This window comes from Pseudomicrostroma glucosiphilum (genome assembly GCF_003144135.1).
Source record: "Pseudomicrostroma glucosiphilum strain MCA 4718 unplaced genomic scaffold BCV69scaffold_9, whole genome shotgun sequence".
NCBI classification, from domain to species: domain Eukaryota; kingdom Fungi; phylum Basidiomycota; class Exobasidiomycetes; order Microstromatales; family Microstromataceae; genus Microstroma; species Microstroma glucosiphilum.
The window spans coordinates 138461-161755 of NW_020289921.1; the positions used below are offsets into that span (position 1 = coordinate 138461).

General features: G+C 57.4%; 8 protein-coding genes across 8 annotated transcripts; 5 read left to right on the plus strand and 3 right to left on the minus strand.

The window, feature by feature from the left end:
• Nucleotides 1–157: 157 nt before the first annotated feature.
• On the plus strand, nt 158–2368 carry BCV69DRAFT_283462 (alpha/beta-hydrolase). The gene is made up of 3 exons (XM_025492717.1): nt 158–1197; nt 1284–1728; nt 1806–2368. The coding sequence occupies exons 1-3, from the start codon at nt 280–282 to the stop codon at nt 2213–2215; spliced, it is 1773 nt and encodes a 590-aa protein (XP_025347093.1). The 5' UTR covers nt 158–279; the 3' UTR covers nt 2216–2368.
• Nucleotides 2369–2412: 44 nt separating this feature from the next.
• Nucleotides 2413–5718, plus strand: BCV69DRAFT_283464 (hypothetical protein). Its single transcript, XM_025492718.1, has 6 exons — nt 2413–3105; nt 3220–3281; nt 3370–3561; nt 3633–3804; nt 3883–4465; nt 4547–5718. Exons 1-6 carry the CDS (start codon nt 2894–2896, stop codon nt 5708–5710), a joined length of 2385 nt encoding a protein of 794 aa, XP_025347094.1. The 5' UTR covers nt 2413–2893; the 3' UTR covers nt 5711–5718.
• A 243-nt stretch (nt 5719–5961) lies between these two features.
• On the minus strand, nt 5962–6719 carry BCV69DRAFT_249854 (hypothetical protein; the record flags this gene model as incomplete). The annotated part of the gene is made up of 4 exons (XM_025490360.1): nt 5962–6026; nt 6119–6271; nt 6366–6476; nt 6584–6719. Coding segments are annotated over 4 exons (465 nt in total), but the record flags the coding sequence as incomplete, so codon positions are not given.
• A 396-nt stretch (nt 6720–7115) lies between these two features.
• On the plus strand, nt 7116–11021 carry BCV69DRAFT_283465 (hypothetical protein). The gene has a single exon (XM_025492719.1). It carries the CDS (start codon nt 7245–7247, stop codon nt 10944–10946), a length of 3702 nt encoding a protein of 1233 aa, XP_025347096.1. The 5' UTR covers nt 7116–7244; the 3' UTR covers nt 10947–11021.
• Nucleotide 11022: 1 nt separating this feature from the next.
• BCV69DRAFT_313146 (hypothetical protein) lies at nt 11023–13077 on the minus strand. Its single transcript, XM_025495004.1, has 2 exons — nt 12186–13077; nt 11023–12093 (listed from the first exon to the last, which is right to left on the minus strand). The coding sequence occupies exons 1-2, from the start codon at nt 13035–13037 to the stop codon at nt 11146–11148; spliced, it is 1800 nt and encodes a 599-aa protein (XP_025347097.1). The 5' UTR covers nt 13038–13077; the 3' UTR covers nt 11023–11145.
• A 130-nt stretch (nt 13078–13207) lies between these two features.
• BCV69DRAFT_283467 (hypothetical protein) lies at nt 13208–14991 on the minus strand. The gene is made up of 3 exons (XM_025492720.1): nt 14383–14991; nt 14168–14297; nt 13208–14089 (listed from the first exon to the last, which is right to left on the minus strand). The coding sequence occupies exons 1-3, from the start codon at nt 14928–14930 to the stop codon at nt 13256–13258; spliced, it is 1512 nt and encodes a 503-aa protein (XP_025347098.1). The 5' UTR covers nt 14931–14991; the 3' UTR covers nt 13208–13255.
• Nucleotides 14992–15692: 701 nt separating this feature from the next.
• On the plus strand, nt 15693–18507 carry BCV69DRAFT_250158 (MCM-domain-containing protein; the record flags this gene model as incomplete). The annotated part of the gene is made up of 2 exons (XM_025490369.1): nt 15693–15892; nt 15975–18507. 2 exons carry the CDS (start codon nt 15693–15695, stop codon nt 18505–18507), a joined length of 2733 nt encoding a protein of 910 aa, XP_025347099.1.
• Nucleotides 18508–21037: 2530 nt separating this feature from the next.
• On the plus strand, nt 21038–22846 carry BCV69DRAFT_239364 (hypothetical protein; the record flags this gene model as incomplete). The annotated part of the gene is made up of 2 exons (XM_025489978.1): nt 21038–22097; nt 22704–22846. Coding segments are annotated over 2 exons (1203 nt in total), but the record flags the coding sequence as incomplete, so codon positions are not given.
• Between the last annotated feature and the right edge of the window lie 449 nt (nt 22847–23295).

Sequence of the window (23295 nt, forward strand, 5' to 3'; positions counted from 1 at the left end):
CGGAAAGAGTGGAAGTCGTCGTCGGGGTGCAGAAGCCACTTTTGGCGTGGCAGTGTGGAGTCCAATCGCGGCACTTTGGCGGCGGATGACCAAAGCGTGCGTGGCTGAGCCAAAAGGCGGGAAGGCGGCCTCACCCACCCCTTTCCGTCGATGGCAACCTCGATAACAAGGCCACCACCGCTACCACTTGTCCACCTCATCAATACCATCACTCGATCCTACAGCGCATAGATCTCAATAGCCATTGAACCCTTTCCACAGCCACCCTCGACATCCGACATGGCCTCCCAGAGCGCCACCGCATCCACTTCACATGCTCGCCGTCATAGGCATCATACGACTGGTGCAAGGGCTTGGAGCCTCGCTATAGCAGCAAGCCTCATCTTGGCCACCTCGGCTACCGCCACCCAGGCAGCCATTCCCAACCACGACTTGACAGGTCAGGGGTCCGTCTCTTCAGCAATAGCTTCTTGGGTTTCATCACGCTTGTCGCCCTGGATCGGTCAAAGCATCTCTCCCAGACCGCAAGCAGAGGGTACTCTCTCCTTTCAGCTCGACTCTGCCATCCACCACTCCACACACGATGATTACCTCGGCATGAGCGCAAAGTACAGTTTTGACGACTCTCACCCCAACCATGTCGTCTCAATGCAACATCAGCAGCATCGAGAGAAGCACACCTACGGCGGCATCCGCACAAAGAGGCAGCGGGTCAGGAGGCTCAAAGACCCAAAGGCCTATCTCGCACAGCGCGAGGAGCTACTCGCCAAATCCCGCAAGGCGGAAGAAGGGAAAGAGTACAACGCTACCTCCTGCGGCGATGTCAGCTCCTTCAATGCTCTTACCGCCTCGCTAGACTCCCTGCATGCGTCGCCCTCGTCTTGGGAGGACGTTGAGCTCCTAGTACCAGACGTTACCTCTCGTCTTACCCTTCTGGCCCTAGCTCGCATGTCTTCGGCAGCATACGAAGCGCCACCACATCCTCCTTCATGGTCGCCAACAGATGGATTCGAAGGCTGGAACGTGTCTCAAAGCTTTGGGTGGGTAGAAAATGGCATTCGCGGTCACGTCTTTAGCAACAAGGCCAACAAGGGTCATGAGGACGGAGGAGAGGAGATTGTAGTCGTCGCTCTCAAAGGGACTAGCGCAGCGATCCTCCCTGGCGGAGACGATACTGCCAAGAGAGATAAGTTGAATGTGAGTGGCGATGGCTCGTCTCATCCAAACACGTGACGCTGTGATCTGACCACATATTGATATCCTTGTCTTCCCTATTTCTGCAGGACAATCTCCTCTTCTCTTGCTGCTGCGCAAGAGTCTCGTGGACATGGTCGCCCGTCTGCCCGTGCCCAATCTCCTCGTCTCGCTGTTCTCAGCCCTGTCTGGAGCGCTCCCTTCTGCGCCAATCCGTCTACTACCCTCTCATCTCCGACCTCTACAACAACGTCTCGTATGCCTTCCCCAATGCTCAGATCTGGGTGACCGGTCACTCCCTCGGTGGAGCTCTGGGAAGTCTCATCGGATACACCTTCGGTGTTCCGAGTGTGACATTCGAGGCGCCTGCTGAGAGGATGGCGGCCAAGAGGCTTCACCTGCCGCTGCCTCCCGGAAGCGTCAAGAGGGGAGATGGGAAAGACGGTCTCAAGGATGAAGTGGCGGCGGATGGCAAATGGGACCCGCCAATCTTGCCCGTCACTCACGTCTTCCACTCGGGAGATCCCATTCCAAGTAAGTGGCCACGTTGATCGACACGTCTCCACCCGATACCCCTCTTGCTGACATTCTCCCACGTCTCGTTTCTCCAGTGGGCACCTGTACCGGACCCTCCTCGCTCTGTGGCTCAGCAGGCTACGCAATGGAGTCCACCTGCCATGCCGGCCAGGTGGTCCTCTACGATACAATGGACCTCCTCGGCTGGTCGCAGAATATCGCAAATCACCGCATCGCCACGCTGACCGAGGATCTGCTCCTCGAGGACTGGAATGAGCGGGTAAAGAAGGCGAAAGGAAAGAGCAAGAAGGGAGGAAAGGAGGAGGAGGAGGGAGAGAAAGCAGCGTCGTGGTACTCGCCTCGATGGTGGCCTTGGGGCAAGGGCGACGATAAGGGCGATGAGCAGGACGAGTGGAAGGATCTGGGTGAGACGCCCAAGGTGGCAAACCAGAACGATTGCGTCGACTGTGGAGAGTGGCAGTTTGTCGATGTAGACAAGAGCTAGAGCTCGAGGTAGAGCTGGCGAAGTAGGGGTGCGGTGGTTCCTCTTGCGTCTTGTTTTATTCCATACGTTCTCATTCTTCTCAAGATCATAGCTTTGTTGTACGAGTTGTCGGTCAATTCATGTCCATATTCCTGCCTATCCAAAGATCCTGAGCCATCATCCCCTCCCTGTCTGTCACGCCCCGCTCCCACTTCCGCCGCGTGTGGAGACCAAAAGTCAAAATGGCCCCGCCGCCAGACCAGACGAGGCTCAACTCGCAGCCTAGACTAGATTGACACTGAGACTGAGCATGGACATCGGAGCGAGTCCAACAGTCTTCTTGCATACCATACCGGAAAGTATCGTGGACCTCTCCTCTCGTACATCTGAGCTGAGCTGAGCTGAGCTGGATTGACGTTACTACAGGAAGCTCGTACTCGTACAAGGCGGTACGGACTAGGGTATACAGTCAGCCAACGCCAGCTGTATCTGGACTGCCAGAGGGCAGAGCCGACTGCCATGCTCCCTCTTCCACAGATGCAGGCGCAGGTGCACGGGCAGGCTCGGTTACGGACAAGAACAAGGACAAGGATACAAACAGCCCTACGGCCCAGCAGCAGCAGCAGCAGCAGCATACAGCGAGCTGCCTCGTACCCTCTCCATCCACGCTCCCCCTCCTCTCTTCTCCCCACTTCCTATATGCTCCTCCCCTTCCTCCTCCTCATCAGCTTCGTCTCTAGCGCTCAGGCGATCTGGTTCTTTCCACAGAAGCGCTTTCAGTACCAAGGACTAATTGATGCTGGCGATTTGGGACTGAACGGAGCAGTTGCGGGAGCGGGGAAGGGGGGAGATACGGGTACGGGTACCGCGGGTGGAGTGATTGCTTGGGGTGATTGGGATGGAGATCAATTGTAAGTAGATCCGTATGTTGACGAAGAGCAAGGGTGAGGAGAAAGAAGAGGTTGTCGGCTGGAACGACGAGAGCTGACCTAGCTGAAGATGCGGTTGCGGTTTGCTGGATCCAGTCTGGACGCATTCACCCTTTCGGCGGATCATAGACAGCTGGAGATGAGGTTGTGGGATCATGGTGAGTCCCTCGTGCGTCTCGATCAGTAGCAGCAAACCTCGACTTACCCTCTTGCCTGCGGACCTAACGCTGCTTCCAAACCAACCAGCCAACTTCAAGTTCTCTAGCACACCTCTCTTCACTATCATTCCCTCGACCGGAAACCCAATCGTGAATGTAGCGCCAGCAGATTACGATCACGACGGCCGGCTGGACGTGCTGGTCATGACGCAAGGATCGTCTGCGAGCTCGCCGATAGAGATGGAGGTATGGATGGGGCGAGGCAGGACAGGCTTGGTAGGTGAGTAGACTTGTCTCTGGCCGTGAAGGAGCTCTCAATGGCATCGCTGACGGTGCAATTGCGCTTTGAAGGACAACCCATCAAGCTACCTTCAGCATCCGGTGCTCAGCCTATGCTGGCGGATGGGACGGGGGATATGAAAATGGACCTCCTAGGGCAGTCATCGCAGTCAGGTAATTCTGGAATATTGGAGATGTGGGAGAACGTGTTTGGGTCAAGGAACTCGACGCAGGCCTTTACATTGTGAGTCACGGCAATCAACAGAATGGTGACTTGAGTAACATCGCTGACACTGCTTATCCCCCTCACCCGCAACCGTAGATCTTCAGCGCCACTCGAGACAGGCTCAGAGCCTCCTTGTCAGCTAGCCACGCCTCACAGCTCGGCCTTCATCGACCTGAATGGTGACTGCCTCGCCGACCTTTTCCTCGTCTGCGCACCAGCCTCAGGGAGCTCACACCAGCGCTACCAGATCTGGACGGCCAAGCGGCCTGCAGCTGCCGACTCCCAAGCAGGTGGCTCTTCCAAATACTCGAGCTTCACATTCGCTCGATCTGGCCTTCTGCCTCGAGGCGCTGGCCCTCTGTCCTTTGCAGACATGAACAGAGACGGGACCATCGACATTGTCTTTGCCTCTTGCCCGCCCTCTGAGCAGGACTGCTACATCAACATCGTCTACAACAAGCAAGTGGGGCTCTGCGAGAAGCAGCTCTCTGCTGCTGGCACGAGTGGACGCAGCAGCAGCGATCCTTTCAAGGCGTGGAAAGATTGGTGGTACGGAACTGGTGCCACACCGGGCCAGGCAGGCACAGCGGCGGGTACGGATAGATGTAGACGGACAGAGGATCTTTGCGTTGCGGATGATGAGTTTGCATTTGAATTCGAGGGGTCGGCCGCGAATGGCGTAAGTAGACAGGAATGGTCGAGTAGATTTGCCGGACTGGGCGACTTACAAAGCTTGCGCTTCACCTCTTCCCACTCTCAGTCAGGCGTGCGGATACCCTTCGCCTCTCTTCTACCCGGACACAAGCCCCTGCTAGAGGATCGTCTGACCTCCCTGGCCCATCCACTTCCAGTGCCCCTAGTGATAGGCGACTACAACAAGGATGGCTACCCGGACATCCTCCTCCTCTCCATCCCGCCAAAGACAAGGTCAGACGGCACGGGCAAGACTAGTGTACACATCTTGTCAAATTCGCGGTGTAGCCTGCTCACCGATGCCTCTGCCAAGTCCGAGTGCAACAAGGCCACCACGCCAGAGGAGGAAGGTCGCTGGTTGAGCGTAGTGCAAGGAGGTGCTGAGCCCCTGACCCACATCGACGATGTCCGTGCCGCCTCATGGGTGGACATCGACGATGACGGTACGCTCGACATCCTCCTCCTACGAGGCACCACCGTCGCAAAGGACACGCGTCGTGTGACATTTATCCAGAACAATTACTTCTACGACGCCTTTTTCCTCAAGTCCCTCTGCCTCAATGGAGCTTGCTCCTCTGCTATATGTAAAAGCATCGAAGCAGGACCAGAAGGTCTCGAGCCAGTAGAGACGAGGTATAAACCTTGGGGTGCCTCCCTCCCTGGTGCCTCGTACAAGTTCACCGTGCTAGACCCTAATGGACTGCGACGCGCCCAACAAGTAGGACAGCAGCCTCAAAGTTCCTATCGTTCTCTCCTCACTCCTTATTCCTACTTTGGTCTTGGGCGAACCAATAATTACGTCGAGAAGCTCTTTGTGGGCAGCACACTCAGTGGAGGTAGTCAGGCGCTCACCAGGGATGCAGAGTACTTTCTAGCAATGGAAGGGCTCATACCGAATTCACAACTGGTCATCGCACCCCTCCTCACATCGGACGATGACGACGACGACGACAACGATGACTCGAATGGCAACGGCGGGGGCGACAATGGGAGCGGAGGCAGCGGTGGGTCCAGTGGTGCCCGACCAGCAGCGGGGAGCATGACGCTCAGCTGGCACCGTGAGCTCTATCTGCAGCCGGGCGATTGGATCCCCTGGGTGACCCTCACCCTCGTTACCCTCTGTCTGGGTCTGTGTGGATTCGTCTTTGCTATGCATTTGGCTGAAAAGAGGGAGGATGAGAGGGAGAGGAAGAAGGGTGTGCATGCGATTAATTTTGATGCACTTGGGTGAGAGAGAGGGGGAGGGAGATTGAGCTGCAGGCACCCTTTCTCCCACTCTATATATTATCCTAGTCAGCTTGTTCATCTCTCTGCTTGCGTGCGCATGCGTGCTGTAAATGTGTTTTTATAGCGGGCTCCCTCGCTCTGCTGCAAGGCAACTTCGTACATTGATACCCACAGGCGTCCTTTAGCCTGCTGCATCCCCCCACATCCCACCTCCAAGCTCCCAGCTGTCCGCTGCTCTCTTCGCTATGCCTCTTCTTACTCCTCCTCCGGCGGGGGACCATGGTAGCCGTGGTTAACAACGTTGAACCAGGGCATTGTGCCTGTTGAGCGCAAGGGTAGGTCATGGAAGGCAAGAAGGTTCATCAGTACACTTTGTGCCGCTCCCTCTGCTCTTGCCCCTTCTTCCACTCACTAAACTTCAATTGCGACCAAACGGAATTCCTGTGAGCCACACCCTGGAGATATGGGTCCAGACTGGACTTTGTCACGTCTCCAAATGCCTCTGGTCCTTCCTCGATTGCCCGCTTCAATTCTGGCTCGTTTTCTGTCCAGCCCCAGAGACGCACTGTGCAGAGTCGGAGGGTGAGTTGGAGCGTTGTGATCGTTGAGCATGGCAGGTTCGAGGTGTAGGGATGTAAGGAGGTCAAGACGCTACTCACTGGACGACCTCTGGTATGCGAACAAGAATCCTCCAGCTGCTCCTAGGAATGTGCCTAGCCTCAGCGCGGCGGACATACCACCGCGAGGAGGCCTGGTAGGGTCCCACATTTCTGTCAAAGATCAAAGAGAGAGACGCTAGTCCCACATGATCAGCTATCCTATTCTGCTCTCACTGATAGAAGTCCCCTCTTCGATCGCTCCTTGGCGACATTCTCACCCATGAGGTAGAGCGAGCTGGGAAAGGCGGCAGTAGCGCCTCCCCAGAAGACATAGTCGCTAGGCCTGAAGTAGGATACCACCCTCTTGAAGTGAGGGTCAGCATCGATCTGCTTGTGTGGTGTCTGAAGTTGTTGAGCTGCAGAGGTATGATGCAAGGTCGGGGGGCATTGGGGGGAAGAAGTGGTCAGTATGGCCGGATTCGCCGAGGGCAGCCCGACGGCTCCCAGGACAGGGAGTGATGCAGCAGGTGCCGCGCTCCTCCTCTACGATGAGCTCACCCATGATGGCTTGCCCGTGTGCTGCTTGTGGTGCTAGGTAGACGATGGAAGGATCGAGGACGGAGGGCAGTGGGTGCGATGGGCGTCCAGGTGCGACGGAAGGAGTTGCAGTCTCTACCGCCTGATTGCAATGCCAGTGGCCCACGCGGGAGGGGCGAGCCATGGCGGGGCAGCGCGCGCGGGCAGACCAAGTCCAGCCAAGGCGAGCATCTGTCCGTGTGTGCGTGTGTGTGCGCCATTGCTTCCTTCGTGAGGTGTTGCTCTGCGTCGTCCCCTCGTATTCCTTCCATTGAGCCTCGTCACTCGGTCAGAGGATGCTCTGCACTCACGCCTGCATCGCCTCCACCTCTACTCAACAGTAGAGCCCATCCTATCGTCGCCATGACGCCTCCCCTCTCCCCTTCAACTCCCAAGCGCAGACGCCTCGCCAATGGACAGAGCGCACCTTCTACTCCCGCAAGCCCTGCAATGAGGGCAATCAGCGGACTACGCTCCTGGCTGAGCCCTTGGAAGGGCAACGTAAAGCGTAGCGCAGCCTTTGGAGCAGCCGATGAGGAGCACGAGGAAGACAAAGAGGGTCACCAAGGACAACGGGATGAAGCATCGCCCCCGCCAGCCTCTTCTCGCCGCAATGGCAACGAACAGGATGATGACGACGAGCGGGACGACAGTGGGCCACTCTACCCCGCTCTCCCATCTTCAAGCACCATGCCCTCTCTAAGTCTTCACGCCAAGACGGCCTTCTCGCGGGCGACTGCTCATGAGAAGCCCTCGACCACCTTTGCCCCCTCAGCGGCGACCCCCGAAGCCCCACCCTCTGCATCATACCCATTCACATTCGAGGCGCCATCACAAGCAGACACAGTAGCCAGCAACCCTTTCTCTGGCCAGAAAAGTCCTCTGGCAACGCAATTTACCCCTCACCAACGCTCCTATGCTTCGCCGCAATCACGAGCCCCAGCCCAGTCTCCCCTCTCACGCAATTACGACCTCCTCGCCAGGTTCTTTGCTCAAAAGGCGGTCGAAGAGGCCGAAGAGGATGGAGGATTCACTTCTGCGCTCAAAGTAGATCAGCATCGATTGACAGACGAGGAAGTCAGAGGATGCCTTCGGTTGATCGAAGAGAGTGGTAGGAGTGAAGGTCAGGTGCGGCAAGTCCTCCAAGCAGGCCCCGTACAGCAGCCACTAGAAGCCGCTAGCGAGTCTGGCTTCGAGATCCCAAGGCGGCGAGCCAACGTCAGACAGAGCTGGCTTAGTCCTGCTCCAGCCTACCATAGTCAGAGTCCTACGCCAGCCATGTTTGGAGGGAACTACAGCGAGAGAATGTCAATGTCCCCTGAGCAGCCTCTGCACCGTCAAACGACTCAGGAGTCTAGCTCTTCGTTCCTTGCGCCTCTTGGCGGTGGCAATGGTAGCTCCTCACGCTCAATGCTTACCTCATCTGCTACCGAGCCAGCACTGTTTGCTAGGTCCCTCGTGGGCCAGCGCTCAAACGCTTCGTCCCTTGCAGGCTCAGTCTCCGGGGCAAATGGTTCTGCCAGGCTGCAAAATGCGGCATTGACCAGGCGCAGAAGGCCGCTGTACCTGGGACCAGGAATGTCGTCCAGTCGCCATACTCTGCGACAGGACGCAAGGCGTAGCGAGGCTCAGTCCGGTCTGACCCGGGCTCAGTCGACTACTACCATTGGGCTCGGCAAGCGGCAGAGAGTGGAAATGGATACAAATACCGATGAGGTCATGCAAGAATCTGAGGTCAGCTTGCCTCCCTCTACAAGCTTGCGGGATTTGCCAGAAGCGACAAGGCAAATTGCTGGATCTACCCGACTGCCTACGTCAAGCTCATCGTCTGCCCTCTTCAGCAGTCAGCCAAGTTCCAGCATGGCTCGGGTGAACCTGCATCCATCCCGGACGCCCGCTTCGCCCCCAAAGCAGCCTGCAACAGCGCAAGTGACTCCTGACATCTCTTCATCTCCTCCGGCCGCCAAGAGCAGGACAGCCAGCGCGGTCCTTTCTATCCTTGCCCAGCCCGATTTGCCAAAGCCGGCAAAGTCCTCTCTGGCTATCGCGCGGGAGAGCCGAGCCGCCAGTGCCGCTGCTGCGCCACTACGAAGAAGCAAGCGAGGTCAAAGTGTAGACCCCGAGGAGGTCTCTGTCAATGGCGGAGGAGCTTTCCGACCAGATGCCATCCTGAACCCATACCAGACTGCCTCTAATCTCCAAATTGCTTCTGCTCGCGCTGCGCCGGCCTCAGGTAGCAAGAGTCGGACGGCAGAGGCAGTGGAAAAGATGAAGGACGAGAGGAGGCGCAGCTCACGATTGAGGAAAGGTACCGTCTCTGAGGAGAGGGAGTCGGAAGGCGGTACGTTGTTGGAGAAGATTGAGAGAAGCAAACCAGCTTCACTCGCGGGTGGGTCAAGGAGAAGAGGAGGCAGCGTTGGTGCCACTACCTCCGGTGCGCCCTCGAGCAATGGGACGGGAAGCTCGCTGGCTGTGATGCAAGAGGAGACACCGGAGACACCGCCTCGGGCATCCAGCTCTGCTACTCCATCGACTACTCCACTGGGACCTCCGCCTGCAGGGAAGTCAACCGCTGAGGACAAGACGGCTGAAGCACGAAGACGATTGGAGGCCATGAAGAATTCTTCATCAACTCCTCAGCAGCCATCGCGGTCCACTCCAGAATCTGCAAGTCCACCAGCCACACCCTCCTCGCTCAGCTTTGCAAAGTCGCATTCGCACGTACCTGGAAAGCCCTCGAGGCTCAGTATCGCCTTCAATGCCAACGAAAGCCCTTCTTCGGGCAGTACCGCCGATGAGGACGAGGTTGAGCCTTTCAAGACTCAACGCAAGCCGGTAGAGGACAAGAACAAAAACAAAAAGGCAGAATTCGTCTTTGGCGGTACCGAGGGAGGTACCAAATTCGGAGCGGCAAAGAGTGATGACACGCCTTCTCGTACTCCGAGCTCGGAGAGCAGTGACACGCCCAAGTCGGCTCCCTTCAGCTTTGGCGCGCCAGCCAAGAGCGTATCACAAGAGCCCCAAGCCAAGTCTGCGGGTTTCTCGTTTGGTGCACTAGCCCCTGCGCCTGCGTCCAACCCTGCGCCCTCTTCTTCTGGCACTCCAGCGCCCTTTGTCTTCCAGCCTGTGCCCGCTCTCAAGGCTTCTACACCTGCACCTCCGCCTGCACCTGCACCTAGCACGAACGGTACCCCTGCCCTCTCCGTGCGGGAAGAAGCCCTCCGCGCTCCTATCGGGTCACTCCCGCACTTCGATCTGAGCATCAGCATCACCTCTACGCCTGCCTTTGCGCTCAATGGCTCCAGCTCAACCTCGAAGTCAGTCGAGGAGCTCAAGGAGGCGAGAAAAGTCGAGATTAGAGCACTGCCTACATTTGACTTGCTGCGGGGTGGTGGCGAAAAGGTGAATGCGCAGCCGCCTGCGAGTGGCTTCAGCTTTACTCCTGCTTCTGCCTCTGCCTCTGCACAAGCATCTGCACCTACATCCCAGGGCGGGTCTGCCCCGCCGTCCTCCTCCTCCTCCTTTGGAGGATTCAGCTTCAGCGCCGCCCCCAGTGCGCCTTCGACCAATGGCTCCAGCACGCCTACCGCCCCCGCCCCATTTGTCGGACACACCGCCGCCCCTCCATCAGACGGCCCAGCCCCAGCAGCAGCAGCGGCGGCGGGTGGGGACGAGCCCCCTACTCCCTCTCCCTCGGCCCTGCTTGGCTCCGGTCAGGGAGAAGAGAATGAAAAGACCCTCTTTGAAGCTCGTGCCAAGTTTTGGAAGTTTGAAAGTGGGAAATGGGTCGATTTGGGTGTTGGATTGGCTCGTATCAAGGAGCAACAAGAAGAAGAAGAAGAGAAGGGAGAAGACGCAGCCCCAAAGCGACGTCTCCTCGTTCGCAACATAGGGAATGGTGCCGTCAGTGTCAATTTCCGCCTCTTTGAGGGGTTTAGCGTTACGCAGACGGGTAACTCGTTGAGCTTTACGGGATTCCAGGAGGGGGTGGGATTGCCCATGAGGTGTAAAGTGAAGACGGAAGATGGGGCGGGAGAGTTTAAAAGGGGCTTGGAGGGGAAGTGAGGGTTGGGGGAAAGATGGGAATGGAGGTGGGGGAAGGGGTAGAGTAGAGAGAGGAAGTGGGAGGAAGTGGACGAGCATTCCTCTTTGCACTGTCGGATGTGGGCAGAAATCCATCACATCACCATCTGACCATCTTGTCGAAATATGGTTCATGACTTGCTTCAGAGGGGACGATGTCAATGAGTTGCACACCACCAGTCTACAGCTCGTCTTCATCGTCGTCGTCTCCAAGAACAATCTCCACCGGCTGGTCCAGATCCACGTGCTCCGACCCTCGCACAAAAGTCCACTCTACACCTTCGTCTTCTTCCTCGTCCTCTTCCTCCTCGTCGTCGTCGTCCTCATCTTCATCGTCTTCGCCATCCAGAACGACTACATCCATACCCTCTTGAACCCCCTCCCCGTCCCCAATCGTATCCTCAATAATCACCTCAACCTCCTCCTCTTCATCTTCCTCGTCTTCCTCTTCACTAAAGCTCACCTGCACAATCCCACTAACGAGCAACCAGCCAACCGTTCCCAACAGGGCACTAGTGATCCAAACAGCCCGGCCAATGCGGAGCCGACGGAGCGCTGCTTGCTGTAGAGGGGAGAGAGGCTCGGTCGGCGGGGTTGGGGTCTTTTTGCTTGTAGAAGTAGAGGCGGAGGAGGGACGAAGGAACGAGGGCAGGTAGGAGCGCCAGCTGTTGTTGCTACTGCTGCTGCTCCTAGCCCCTGTCGGCACATCCTCGCCAACTGTGCCTGCACTCGTGGAGCTTGGAGTGTAGAGGGTCTTCCAGCCGGTGAGATCGCCGTACACCCTGTCCACCTCCCGCTCCTCCTTGCTCTCCGCCTCTGCTACGACCTCCGTCTCGTCTACTCCCCAGATCTCTCCGTGCATGCGGTGCACAAAGCGCCTCAGCGGTTCGTACTCGTCTGCTGTAGTCAGCAGATGCACGAGTGGGTGTGCTGAGAGTGGATTTGACTTAGGAGCACTGCCCTTGCCAATTTTGAGGGTTGGGGAGGAGAGGAGGAGGGGGGCAAGGAGGGCGTAGAGGTGGATGAGGGGGCGGGGGAGCGGTTGCTGCTTGGTCGTGGTTGAGGGAGAGTCTGAGGATGGTACGAAGTCTAGGAGAGGGGAGAAGATCTGCTTGCCTAGACTTGTCATCTACTCGAGAACATTTTTGAAAGGAGGCAGAGACCGCTGTTGTCAGTATGCGGTCGGATCACTGCTACGTCTTCTGGTATTCCCAAACGAACCTTCTGCTTCCAGAACTCCTCCTTCCACTCTTCCTTCTCTCCAGCACCAAATCCCAGTATTCCCTTACGTCCACTACCAAAAGCCAGCGGTGCCATTTCCTTTCTCCTCCTGTCCATCTCTGGGTCACTCGCTACCTCCCTTTTCTTCTTCTTCTGCTGCTGCTGCTGCGAGCCACTCCCAAGTTGCCGGAAGAGCTTCGACCCTGCAGCGACTTCGGCTGAGATACGCTCCCTGAGGCGATGCGGGATTGCTCTTGAGAGCGGGAAGGGTAGACCTTGAGCGTAGGCGGGGAATGTGATTTGATCAAAGACGTCCTGTGCCGCTGAGGCTGGACCGTCTGGGGAGCTCCGGCCCATGCTACCTCCCACGCCTCTAGCGGGCGGGGGAAAGAAGACACTGTACACTAGTGGCTCGACGAGGGACGCTAGGTGCGCCTCGAGGGGCTTCAGTTCCCATGACTGTGAGTCTTCTCCACCCTCTTGAGCTTGCCTCACAGCAGAGGCGGCCAGGCGAGCAGAGGCAAAGGCCTCGATGTCTCTCACCCCCTCGGCTACGCATACACCGCCTGCAGGCTGGTACCTCTCCAGTCTGGGCAGGGTGCTGTGCCAGTATACACTTGGCGCTTTGATATCAAAAGGCAACGAAGTGGGCAGTGGTGCTGCCGATGAGGAGGAGGAGGAGGAGGGAGAAGAGGAAGAGGTTGCTGTGGGAGGTCCGGAAAGGGTGCGGAGCAGAGAGGCGATGTACAGGCCTGCTGGGTCTAGTACGGGCAGCTGTTGATGACTCTGCGGGTGTGGCGAATAGAGATACAGGGTGTAAGGTGGCGCCTTTGATGCCGATGAGGACGACATGGTGCTGCAGACGTCGTCGTCGTGAGGACACAGCTCGATACAGATGAAGGAGGGAAGGCAGGAAGGAAGCGTCGTTGCCGGCGAGGCGCAAAAAGTGCCCTCGACGCACAGCCAGCCTGATTTCCGGCGGCTCACGTCAGACGTCTACGGGGAGTCACTATTGAAACAAAGATATTGTACATTGCTGAACCACGGATATTGTACATTGCAGGTCTACTCTACTTTGGATACGATAGCAATCCTTCACAGCTCCCATCCATGCCCTGCGACCACCACGGCGCTCCAATGAGCAGCACACAGATGGCAATGCCGATGACATAGCTGCCTACTGCGTACCCAACCGCTCTCCTCTTCGGCTTCAGATTCCTCAGCTCCACCGCAAACGTAGAGATGGTGCTCAGGCAGCCGCAAAAGCCCTCTTGGAGGCCATACAGCACTTGGCAGCTCACAGTAGTCGAAGCAGCCAGACGTGTGCCTGTTGGTCCGTAGTGCTGACCCACGAATAGGGCACAGATGATGAAAACTGCGAGAATGTTTGCACTGAAGGTACCCAAAGGCCAATAGGGAAACCGTTTGGATCCCTTGGCGGAGTTGAGAGGTGAGAGGTACCAGCGCAGGATTGCTCCAGGAGGGGAGAAGACCAGAGCAAATGTCAACGGTCGGAAATCCGCTTGTGGTGGTAGGGCTGCGAGGAGGACTGCACCAATCCAGAATCCGATTCCCAGAACCAGAAAACAGAAGACATCGACTATCGGTGTCAGTGGAGGATTCGAGCGAGTGCTCGAGGGTATCAAATGGGTCTTGTGGCCCGAAGGCGGGTATGTTGAGGTCGTCTTGTGCTCTTGAGCGCGATGGGAGTCACCATTCACTGCCTGAGTATGGGAGGATGAGAGAGAGCGCCGCGACTTGCGCCGACGCCTCTTGCTAGCTGCTGATTCGATGAAATCCACGACAGCTGTGGCCGGTAGGACTCGCGCAAGGTGCTTGCCTGCTGTCAAGGCGGCGATAGAGATACCAAGAGTAGCAAAGGTCTGCGTCAGAGCATCCATTACCTGTCACCAAAGGGGATTGAAGTGCGACAAGTCAGCTCACTAGGCATTGGTGAACATTAGTCTTGCGCTTGAACTCACATTGTGCAGTCCGTGTCGATTGTAATGGCTCTGGTCTCCATAAGCTTGAAAGACATTCAAGATCCATGTGGAGAATGTGGTCACGCTGCCACAGTATCCAGTCCCCAGCATGACGAACACAGGTGGGTATCTACCCAAGCAGAAGCGTCAGCAGGAGCGAGGTGATCAGCATACTTTCGCTCAGCCACCCAAACACTGCCTCATCCCGAACTCACAGTCGGTCCAGGGCTTCCTTGTTAGCGACTGTCCATCCCATGACCAGACATCCCACCGCCTGAGCCCAGATGACAGGCTTGATGCTCTGTCCATCGTACGTGTTCAACGCTATCAGTCCCTCTCGAGTGAGTGTGCCCCATATCGATGCGAAAGCCAGCAGTCCAAGTATGGCACAATGTCGTAGTGTGGCATGTAGACGAGAGACGGGAGGATCGCCCTCGCCATTGCTGGCCTTGTCGGTCTCCTCGGCCGTCTCCTCCTCTGCTGAAAAGGGCTCAATCTGCCGTCCGACCTCGGTGGGAGTGCCCTCTCGCTGCACTCTATTCGAAGAGCCCTGATACGAAGCGGCCGGACTTGGGAAGCTGTCATCCTGTGGGACGTCTTCGGCCCTTATCTGCTCTCGAGGCCGTCGGCTGCCACTGCTAGAGGCACTGACATTCTCCTGAGGAGCTCCTTTGCCCGAGCTCCAGACACCTTGTGAGGAGTCTCTGTTCTGATGATGTAGCGGCGAGACAGCAAGCGGAGACGCTGCTTGACTGTGACTCATCGTATGCTGGTATACATGAGGAGAGAATAGCAACTACGGAAGTAGAGAACTTGGTGGTTCGCCAAGCGTCATCGGCCGTACGCCTGTTTGTGTCTCTCTTGGTCCGTCCGTCCCTCCGTCCGTCCCCTGATCTCGGACCCGGCGGCGCGCTCGACGACGCGGGGGGCGCGGGCAAATGAGGCCAGACGAGCCTCGACGCGAAGAAGGAAGAGACGTGTTAAGAGGCGCGACGGGCGGAGCGAAACACCGAAGGGGCGAGAGAGTGCCTCCCGTTTCAGCTTGTTTCCTCTTACGACGCACTCCCGCGAGATTGTCATACCATAGCCCGTTGAATCACCTATACTCGCCTCTTCGCACAACACTAGAAGTTCCTCACTTGGTCCACAACGGTCACTGCACTTCGCTCCATCAAATAAATCTCGCGAACAGCAAGATAGCCTTGTGAGGAGTAGTGACACATAAGCCAACAGGCTCATATCACAATGGTGAGTAGCCAGAGAGACTGTGCACCGCTCAAGCTACTTGGCTAACACCATGATGTGTCTTGCGTTCCACTAGTCTTCATCTCCTCCTCCCAACAATGGGTCAACACAACGCAACAAGCGTCAGCGCTCCCCTTCTCGAGGTGCTCCCCTGGGCGGGTCCAGCAACCGACCCGCCGGGCCCCTCGATGCCTCTTCCCCCGCCGGAGGCTATGCCTACTCAGCCACGTCCACACCAGCAGCAGACCCACTCTTTGGAGGCGCTCCCACGCCTGCCTCCATGGCACCCTCGTCCATGCCGCCTTCGAGTCCACCCCAGGCTTTCAGTGACTTTGAAGACGCAGCGGATGGGGATGAGGCGAGGGAGGAGAGTGTTGTTGACGATGAGCTGGACGCTAGGCAGCTCGGTGATGGCTACCAAGAGGATGATGAGGACGCAGAAGGGGAGGGAGAAGACCTGTTTGGAGAGAACATGAACAAGTGAGTATGTCGGCCACTGTTTACTCCGCCATAGATGGCTGTGTACTAACTGTGACTTACTCGCGGCTTCTACCCACAACAGCGACTACATTCATAATCCAGCACTTGACAATTACGATCGGGCACTGGGCATCGACGACGATGTTAGTGACACCGAGATGGACGCTAACGCCAGACGACTTGCTGAGCTCCGTATGAGCCGTCGAGACCGAGCCGAAGGCAAGGGTCGCTACGGCAAGCAAACCCGAGCACCGGCTTTCCTGCAGTCGGACGATGACCTGTCCTCCGACGAAGGAGGAGCCACTCGCCGACGTCGCCGCCGACACTACGATGAACAAGCCATCGACGATGACGAAGCCGGTGCAGATGAGCTACCTCTCGAACAGCTCGGAGACGTCAAGGCAGAAAGTATTGCAGCATGGGTAGCCACCGAGAGTGTGCGGCGCACAGTGGTGAGGGAGTTCAGGAACTTCCTTGTCACCTACGTCGACGAGAACGGTGTATCAGTGTACGGTCAGCGCATCAAGACGCTGGGAGAGATGAACTCCGAGTCGCTCGAGGTCTCTTTCCTGCATCTGGTCGACTCCAAGGCTATCCTTGCCTATTTCCTGGCCAACTCGCCCACATCTATGCTGCCGATCTTCGACGCCGTCGCCTTCGATGTCATTCTACTCTACTACCCGGCATACGACCGCATCCACCCTGAGATTCACGTCCGCATCTCAGACCTGCCCACATCTTCTTCACTGAGAGACCTCCGACAAGGCCACCTCAACTCGCTAGTGCGAGTCAGCGGAGTAGTGACTCGCCGAACCGGCGTCTTCCCCCAATTGAAGTATGTCAAGTTCGACTGTCTCTCCTGTGGTGAGGTCCTGGGTCCCTTCTGGCAGGACGCAGCTCAAGAGGTCAAGATTAGCTACTGCTCCAACTGTCAGAAGCGTGGACCTTTCCGCGTCAATGCTGAGCAGACGGTGTACCGCAACTACCAGAAGATGACACTTCAGGAGTCGCCTGGAAGCGTCCCACCTGGTCGTCTGCCACGCCATCGTGAGGTGATCCTGCTGTGGGATCTAATCGACTCTGCCAAGCCCGGAGAGGAGATTGAGGTCACTGGAGTGTATCGCAACAACTTTGATGCTTCGCTGAACACCAAGAATGGATTCCCAGTCTTTGCGACGGTGCTCGAGGCCAACCACATTGCAAAGAGGGACGATGCGTATGCTGCGTTCAGGATGACCGAAGAGGATGAGCGAGCCATCAGGGCTCTCGCTCGAGACCCTCGCATCGGCAAGCGTATCGTCAAGTCGATTGCGCCTTCCATCTACGGCCACGACGATATCAAATTGGCCGTGGCGTTGTCCCTCTTTGGCGGTGTGCCGAAGGACGTCGGAGGCAAGCACCGCATCCGTGGTGACATCAACTTGCTGCTGCTGGGTGACCCTGGTACAGCCAAGTCTCAATTCCTCAAGTACGTCGAGAAGACTGCTAGCCGAGCCGTTTTTACGACGGGTCAAGGAGCGAGTGCCGTCGGTCTGACAGCCAGTGTGCGCAAAGATCCAATCACACAAGAGTGGACGCTCGAAGGTGGTGCTTTGGTGCTGGCTGACAAGGGCACGTGTCTGATCGACGAATTCGACAAGATGAACGATGCAGACAGGACCTCCATTCACGAGGCCATGGAACAGCAGAGCATCTCCATCTCCAAGGCTGGAATCGTCACTACGCTTCAGGCTCGCTGTGCCATTGTCGCTGCTGCCAATCCCACAAGAGGTCGCTACAACCCCACGATTCCCTTTAGTCAGAACGTGGAGCTGACAGAGCCCATTCTGTCTCGTTTCGACATCCTCTGTGTGGTGAAAGACACAGTCGACCCGGTCAAGGACGACATGCTGGCTCGCTTCGTAGTAGGCTCTCATCTTCGCTCCCACCCCGGCTTCGACGAGGAAGTGGACGAGGCGCGTGTAGCTACCTCTCTGGATGCAGACATCATCCCGCAGGACCTGCTGCGTAAGTACATTATGTACTCCAAGGACCGTATCCGCCCCAAGCTGCACGCCCTCGATCAAGATCGTCTATCGCGACTGTACGCCGACTTGCGCAGGGAGTCTCTCTCCACGGGCAGCTACCCAATCACGGTGCGTCACTTGGAGAGCATGATCCGTATGGCCGAGGCGTCTGCCAAGATGCACCTGCGTGAATTTGTGCGAACGGACGACATCGACACTGCCATTGGTGCTACGATTGAGTCCTTTGTCAGTGCACAAAAGATGAGCGTCAAGAAGACGCTGGAGCGCGGATTCCGCAAGTACCTCAACACATCCAAGGATCACGACGAGCTGCTGGCCTTCCTGCTTGGAGGCATCATCAAGGACCGTATGAGATTCGCCCACGCCAGACGTGGTCAGCAGCAACAGCAACAACAACAAAGTGGCGAGGAGAGGATGGTGAGCGTTCCTGTGAGCGAGCTGGAGAAGCGGGCAAAGGAGGTAGACGTACACGACGTACGACCCTTCCTACACTCGAGGCTCTTCCTCGCCAATGGCTATCGATGGGACGAGGAGAGACGCGTGGTGGAGAAGCGCTTTGGCAGTGCCGGTGGAGCGGCGGAGCTTTGAAGAGGAGCAAAGCAAAGCCTGGCGAAGCGAAGCGAAGTCCTTTGCTCTTCGGTATTCCGCGTAACGTGAATCGGCATCGGCGGCTGTGCCTGACCTGACCTCTTTCGGGAATCTCCTCCTTTTCCCGGCGAAGGGCGTCTATGATTCTCCTGTCACTCTCCCGTGTGTGTGTGTTGTTGTTGTATTGCCGCGCTCCTATTCCCCGCTCCGTCTTCCTTCTTGCTTCTTGGTGTCATGGTCATGTGATGTGATTTCTCCTTCGATTGTGTCCTTGTCTTTGGCCGGCCGTAAATACATATACATTTTTTCAATTGTCACTCCTTGCTGTTCGCTTGTGGCAGTGCCCCCTATGCCCACAAATTGCGGGAAGTGCTGGATGTGTGGGTTGGTGGGTGCACATTAATGGGCTTGCAGCGGGCGGGGAAGGTAGGCGAGGCGAGGCGAGGAGGGACCGAAATAGGCACGCTACTCTGCGCGAGGGGGGGCTTGCGAATCAGGGCACGTTCATCACCGAGGATGAGGCAGTGAGGCAGTGAGGGAGTGAGGGAGTGAGGGAGTAGAATCGCAGGTAGCCAATGCAGTGCAGTTCAATTCCAATCACCGAAGGTTTAGACGTACCTCGTCTTGCTTTGCCTGCCTGTGCTGCCTGCCGCTCCTCTCCCTTGCCTGCGCCTGCCAGCCACCCCTTTGCGGCCCCGCCAGCCTCGGCCTTGCGCCCTGGTGCGCGCCCGCCACTGACCGCCCATCCCCCCTGGTGCGCGTGGATATTCTCGTCGTCGCCCCCTCGATCTTGGCTCCAACCCCACGCACACACACCCGAGGCTGGACTGGACGGGCATCTTCCCCCCCTCCTCACCCGCCCTCCTGCCTGCCGAGGGGAAAGATAACCCACCCACATACCCTTTGTGCAGCAGACGCAGCCTCCCCCTTCTTCGCCATGAGCCAAGAAGGCTCACGGGGCCATTCCCACAATCCACGTCCGCCTCCTCCCCCTCTGCGCACCTCCAATCCTTCCTCTCCCGTCCCATCCTCGTCGTCCTCCTTGGCATCACCCACCCTCACCGACCACGCCCCTCACCGACGATCTTCTCGTCATCATCACACCGTCCCTCAAGGGCACGACAGGTCTGGCCCCTCCTTCTCCATCGACGCTCCCTCCCCATCACGAACCACCACCAGACTGCCGCCCCTCACGCCACCCCGAGCGACTAGTGGGCATCGCTCACCACCCTCCTCTTCCACTCCATCTGCCTCTACCACACGGCGAGCAAGCGAAGATCATCAACCATCGGTAGCCAGTAGCTTCTCAGGCCTACATCACGTCGGCGCATCATCCCTCTCACCGCGAGTACCCTTTGTGCGCTCGCGTACCCCTGATCCACCACGGCAATCGCAGCATCAACCGACTGCATCGCAGACGCGCAATACCTCGGCAACAGCAGCAGCAACAGCAGCAGCTCCATCTGCCTCTTCACCGCCTCGATCGTACGAACATCCTGACCCATTCGCTCTACCGGACCGCTACGCTCCGTATTCAGCGAGTGGTCAGCCCAGGTGGAGACATAGGATGGGTAGCGTAAACCCACAAATAGCATCAGCAGCAGCAACAGCCACGAATGGAGAAGGAGATCATCGTCAAAGTAGGCATAGCGCAGTGGAAGTGGAACAACGCAGAACGGGTAGCAGTGTAGATACTTCTCGGAGTCCGCCTCGCGCTTCAGGCTTCTTTGGTAGCTCGGACTCTCAATACCATCAGCAGCAACATCAGAGCCACACTGCCAGCGCCTCGCTCTTCGATCCGCTTCTGCAGCATCTTGGCGATGGCAAGATCGTCAAGCAAAAGTCCTCGCTCGAGCTCGTCGACGACGATGGCAGTCTTGGCCTCGACCACAACGGCAGGATGAGAAGCGAAAGTGGTGCCAGTGGTAGCGGTCATGGGAGCTCGTATGCGCCCACCTATAGCGTCTTCGCCAGCCGCATCCCACCGAGCCTCTCCAACGACGGCTCGTCATTGTCTGGTCCCAGTCGTGCTTCAACGCCCTTCTACGGAGACACAGATTATGACAGCGCCTACGATACAGACGGCGCAGCAATGGCAATGGCGCGCAAAGGCTCTGCTGTGGGATCACTATCATATCAACCAGATGATCGAGACAACAGAGATAGGAGCTCTTTGAAGTCAATCAGGACAGTGCAAGGTAATGGGCTAGGATGGAAGGAGCTTGCGACGTCGCCGCATAACAGTCTCGATTACGATCGAGACACTAAGGGCGCATCAATGTGGACTTCATGGCTAGGTTCGGTAGCCCCGCGAGGGCATCTTTACCAACGGCTACAGAATACCGATTCCGCAAAGTCGCCTCTTGTGAGACATCACTATCGCGCACGCCCTGCCAATCGGCAGACTTTCGACCCCTCTATGCTCTCTTCACCACGCCGTCTACTACTCTGGGGTATTCGCTCACTGCAAGATTTTGTGACGGCTCTCCATCCGCTGAAGCTTCTCGCTGCGCTCCTCTTCGTCGCCGGCTTCGTGGCCTCAACGACCCTGTTGATCATCTACATTCTCAATCCGGATAAGGAGCCTTGGCCCTGGAGGTCCTTCTGCGCAGAGCAACAACCCTTCCCTCACACACTCGCCGATTCGCTAGCGCCCGTCGACGTCTTTGTCGGTGTGATGACTGTAGACTCGCACTTTGAGCGACGCTCGGTCATTCGCTCGACTTATGGAGCTCACACCCGGCCTATTGACCCAGTGACAGGTCTGCAGAGCACCAATGTCCAGCTCAAGTTCATCCTTGGTAGACCGAGCAAGAAGCTCGAGAGGAGGATAGCCCTCGAGATGGAGATGTTCAATGACATTGTCGTCTTGTGGGACATGCAGGAGAACATGGCCGGTGGGAAATCCTATCGGTATTTCCAGTGGGCGACGGAGAATGCCACTGTACCCATTTTGCGGCCCAGGTTGGGGCAGAGACAGCTGGACTCTTCTGGTGGATCGACCCTGCCGCAAGAAGGGACGGTCAAGGGCGCCAACGATGTTCTGTATGACGTGTCCTGGAAGCTGGTAGACTACGTCGTCAAGGCAGATGATGACGCTTTCATCGCCCTAGACGAGCTTGAGCGTCATCTCCGCGTCGCCCCGCGCAAGCTCACTTACTGGGGCTACCTGATCAAGAACTGGTTCATGGGCGGCGAAGCCTACGCCCTCTCCATGGACGTAGTGCAGTGGATTGCCACGTCTCCCTGGGTGGCTGCTCACTCCACTGGTAAAGAGGACACGGCTACGGCCAAGTGGCTCAAGCAGCACCCAGAGAAGTCCAAGCTCAACTATGTCTCTGAGCGATGCTGGATCTACGACCACCCCAAATCCGGCACAGCTTACGCACATGGGTTTCTCTTCCCCAATGAAGTAGAGAAGATCAAGCGCGAGGAGCGTCCCGGCGGCTTGAGTGCGCAGGAGATCAGCCGGCGTGGCGGGGAGCATGCTTCGAAGTGGTACTCTACCGTGAATGCTTGGCACGTCAAGTACAAGGCGCCCCGTGCCGATTTGTCCATTGAGGAGGAGATCGAAGCACTGGTCGAGGGCGGTGGCATCTACCATGATTCTGGCTACAAGAGCGGAGCGCAGGACACAGCGCAGTGGCCTGCATGGAGGGACGTGGTGTTCGAAGCGGATGACCGTAGGCTAGAGAAGAGTGGCGGACTCAAGTCTCCTGGCCATTTGGAACCACCGGCAAGGATGAGCGCAGACTGGCGCCTAGAGCCTACAATTGGTCTGCCCATTTATGGCAGCGCCAACATCTCTGCACCTTGGGCCGCGAGCACTCGTAGCGAGCACGAGCACGAGCAACAACCTCGCCGGCTAGACCAGCACGATGACGCCAATTCCCAATACGCCAAGCGCGCTGCTGAGGAGAAGGACACCAGTCGTATCCGCCGACGCGACACCAATTCCGTCGTCATCTCAAGGCAAGACGACGTTCCCAATCCTAAGCTCGCAGCAAGGAGTCAGCGGCCAGAAGCAGAAGAGCTGCGTATCCCTCGTCCTCCTGCGCGCGTTCCACGACCCCAGTACGCAGGCCATCTGCCTGCGCCTGCCTCGCAGGGTGGGGATCAGGGGGCAGTGGTGGATCTGAAGTCACTGAGGGAACAGAGGTACCTCGTCTCACCGCCCTCTTCTGGAGGAGCAGGAGGATACGACACCTCCTCTACCTCCAACGCCAACCCCGCTTTCAACTCCAATTCTAATCCCAGTCTGCCACTCCGAGGAGGAACCGTCGTGGTTCACTACCTCAAGCGGGACGAATGGTTCTACGAGACTGCATTGGCTCTTGTCGGTAGAGATCGGATGAGGGCAGCGCAAGCCGGTGCGAGCGGAGCGAGTGGAGCTGGTAGTGGTGGTGCAAGTGGTGGTGGAGGCTGGGGGACTCAATACACCATGTGGGGTAGTCCGGATGCTCAAGCTAGGGGTACTTTGGGCTTATGAGTCCGAGGGCGAGCTAGAGATGGAGAGACGGGAAGACGGAGGTAGTAGGCAGAATAGCCGTCACACACACACACACACAATGACCGTACATAGCTAGCACAATGTACATAGCACACATGATTCTTTCTTGATGCGTTGAGACGTGGCGACGCGATGAGACGAGACGAGACGTGGTAGCTCTTGTTTTTCATGGACAATGTCAATGGTCAGTCAGTCATTCAATGGACAATTCACTTCCACCTCCACCTGCAGCTCCAGCTCCAGCTCCAGCTCCAGCTCCAGCTCCAGCTCCAGCTCCA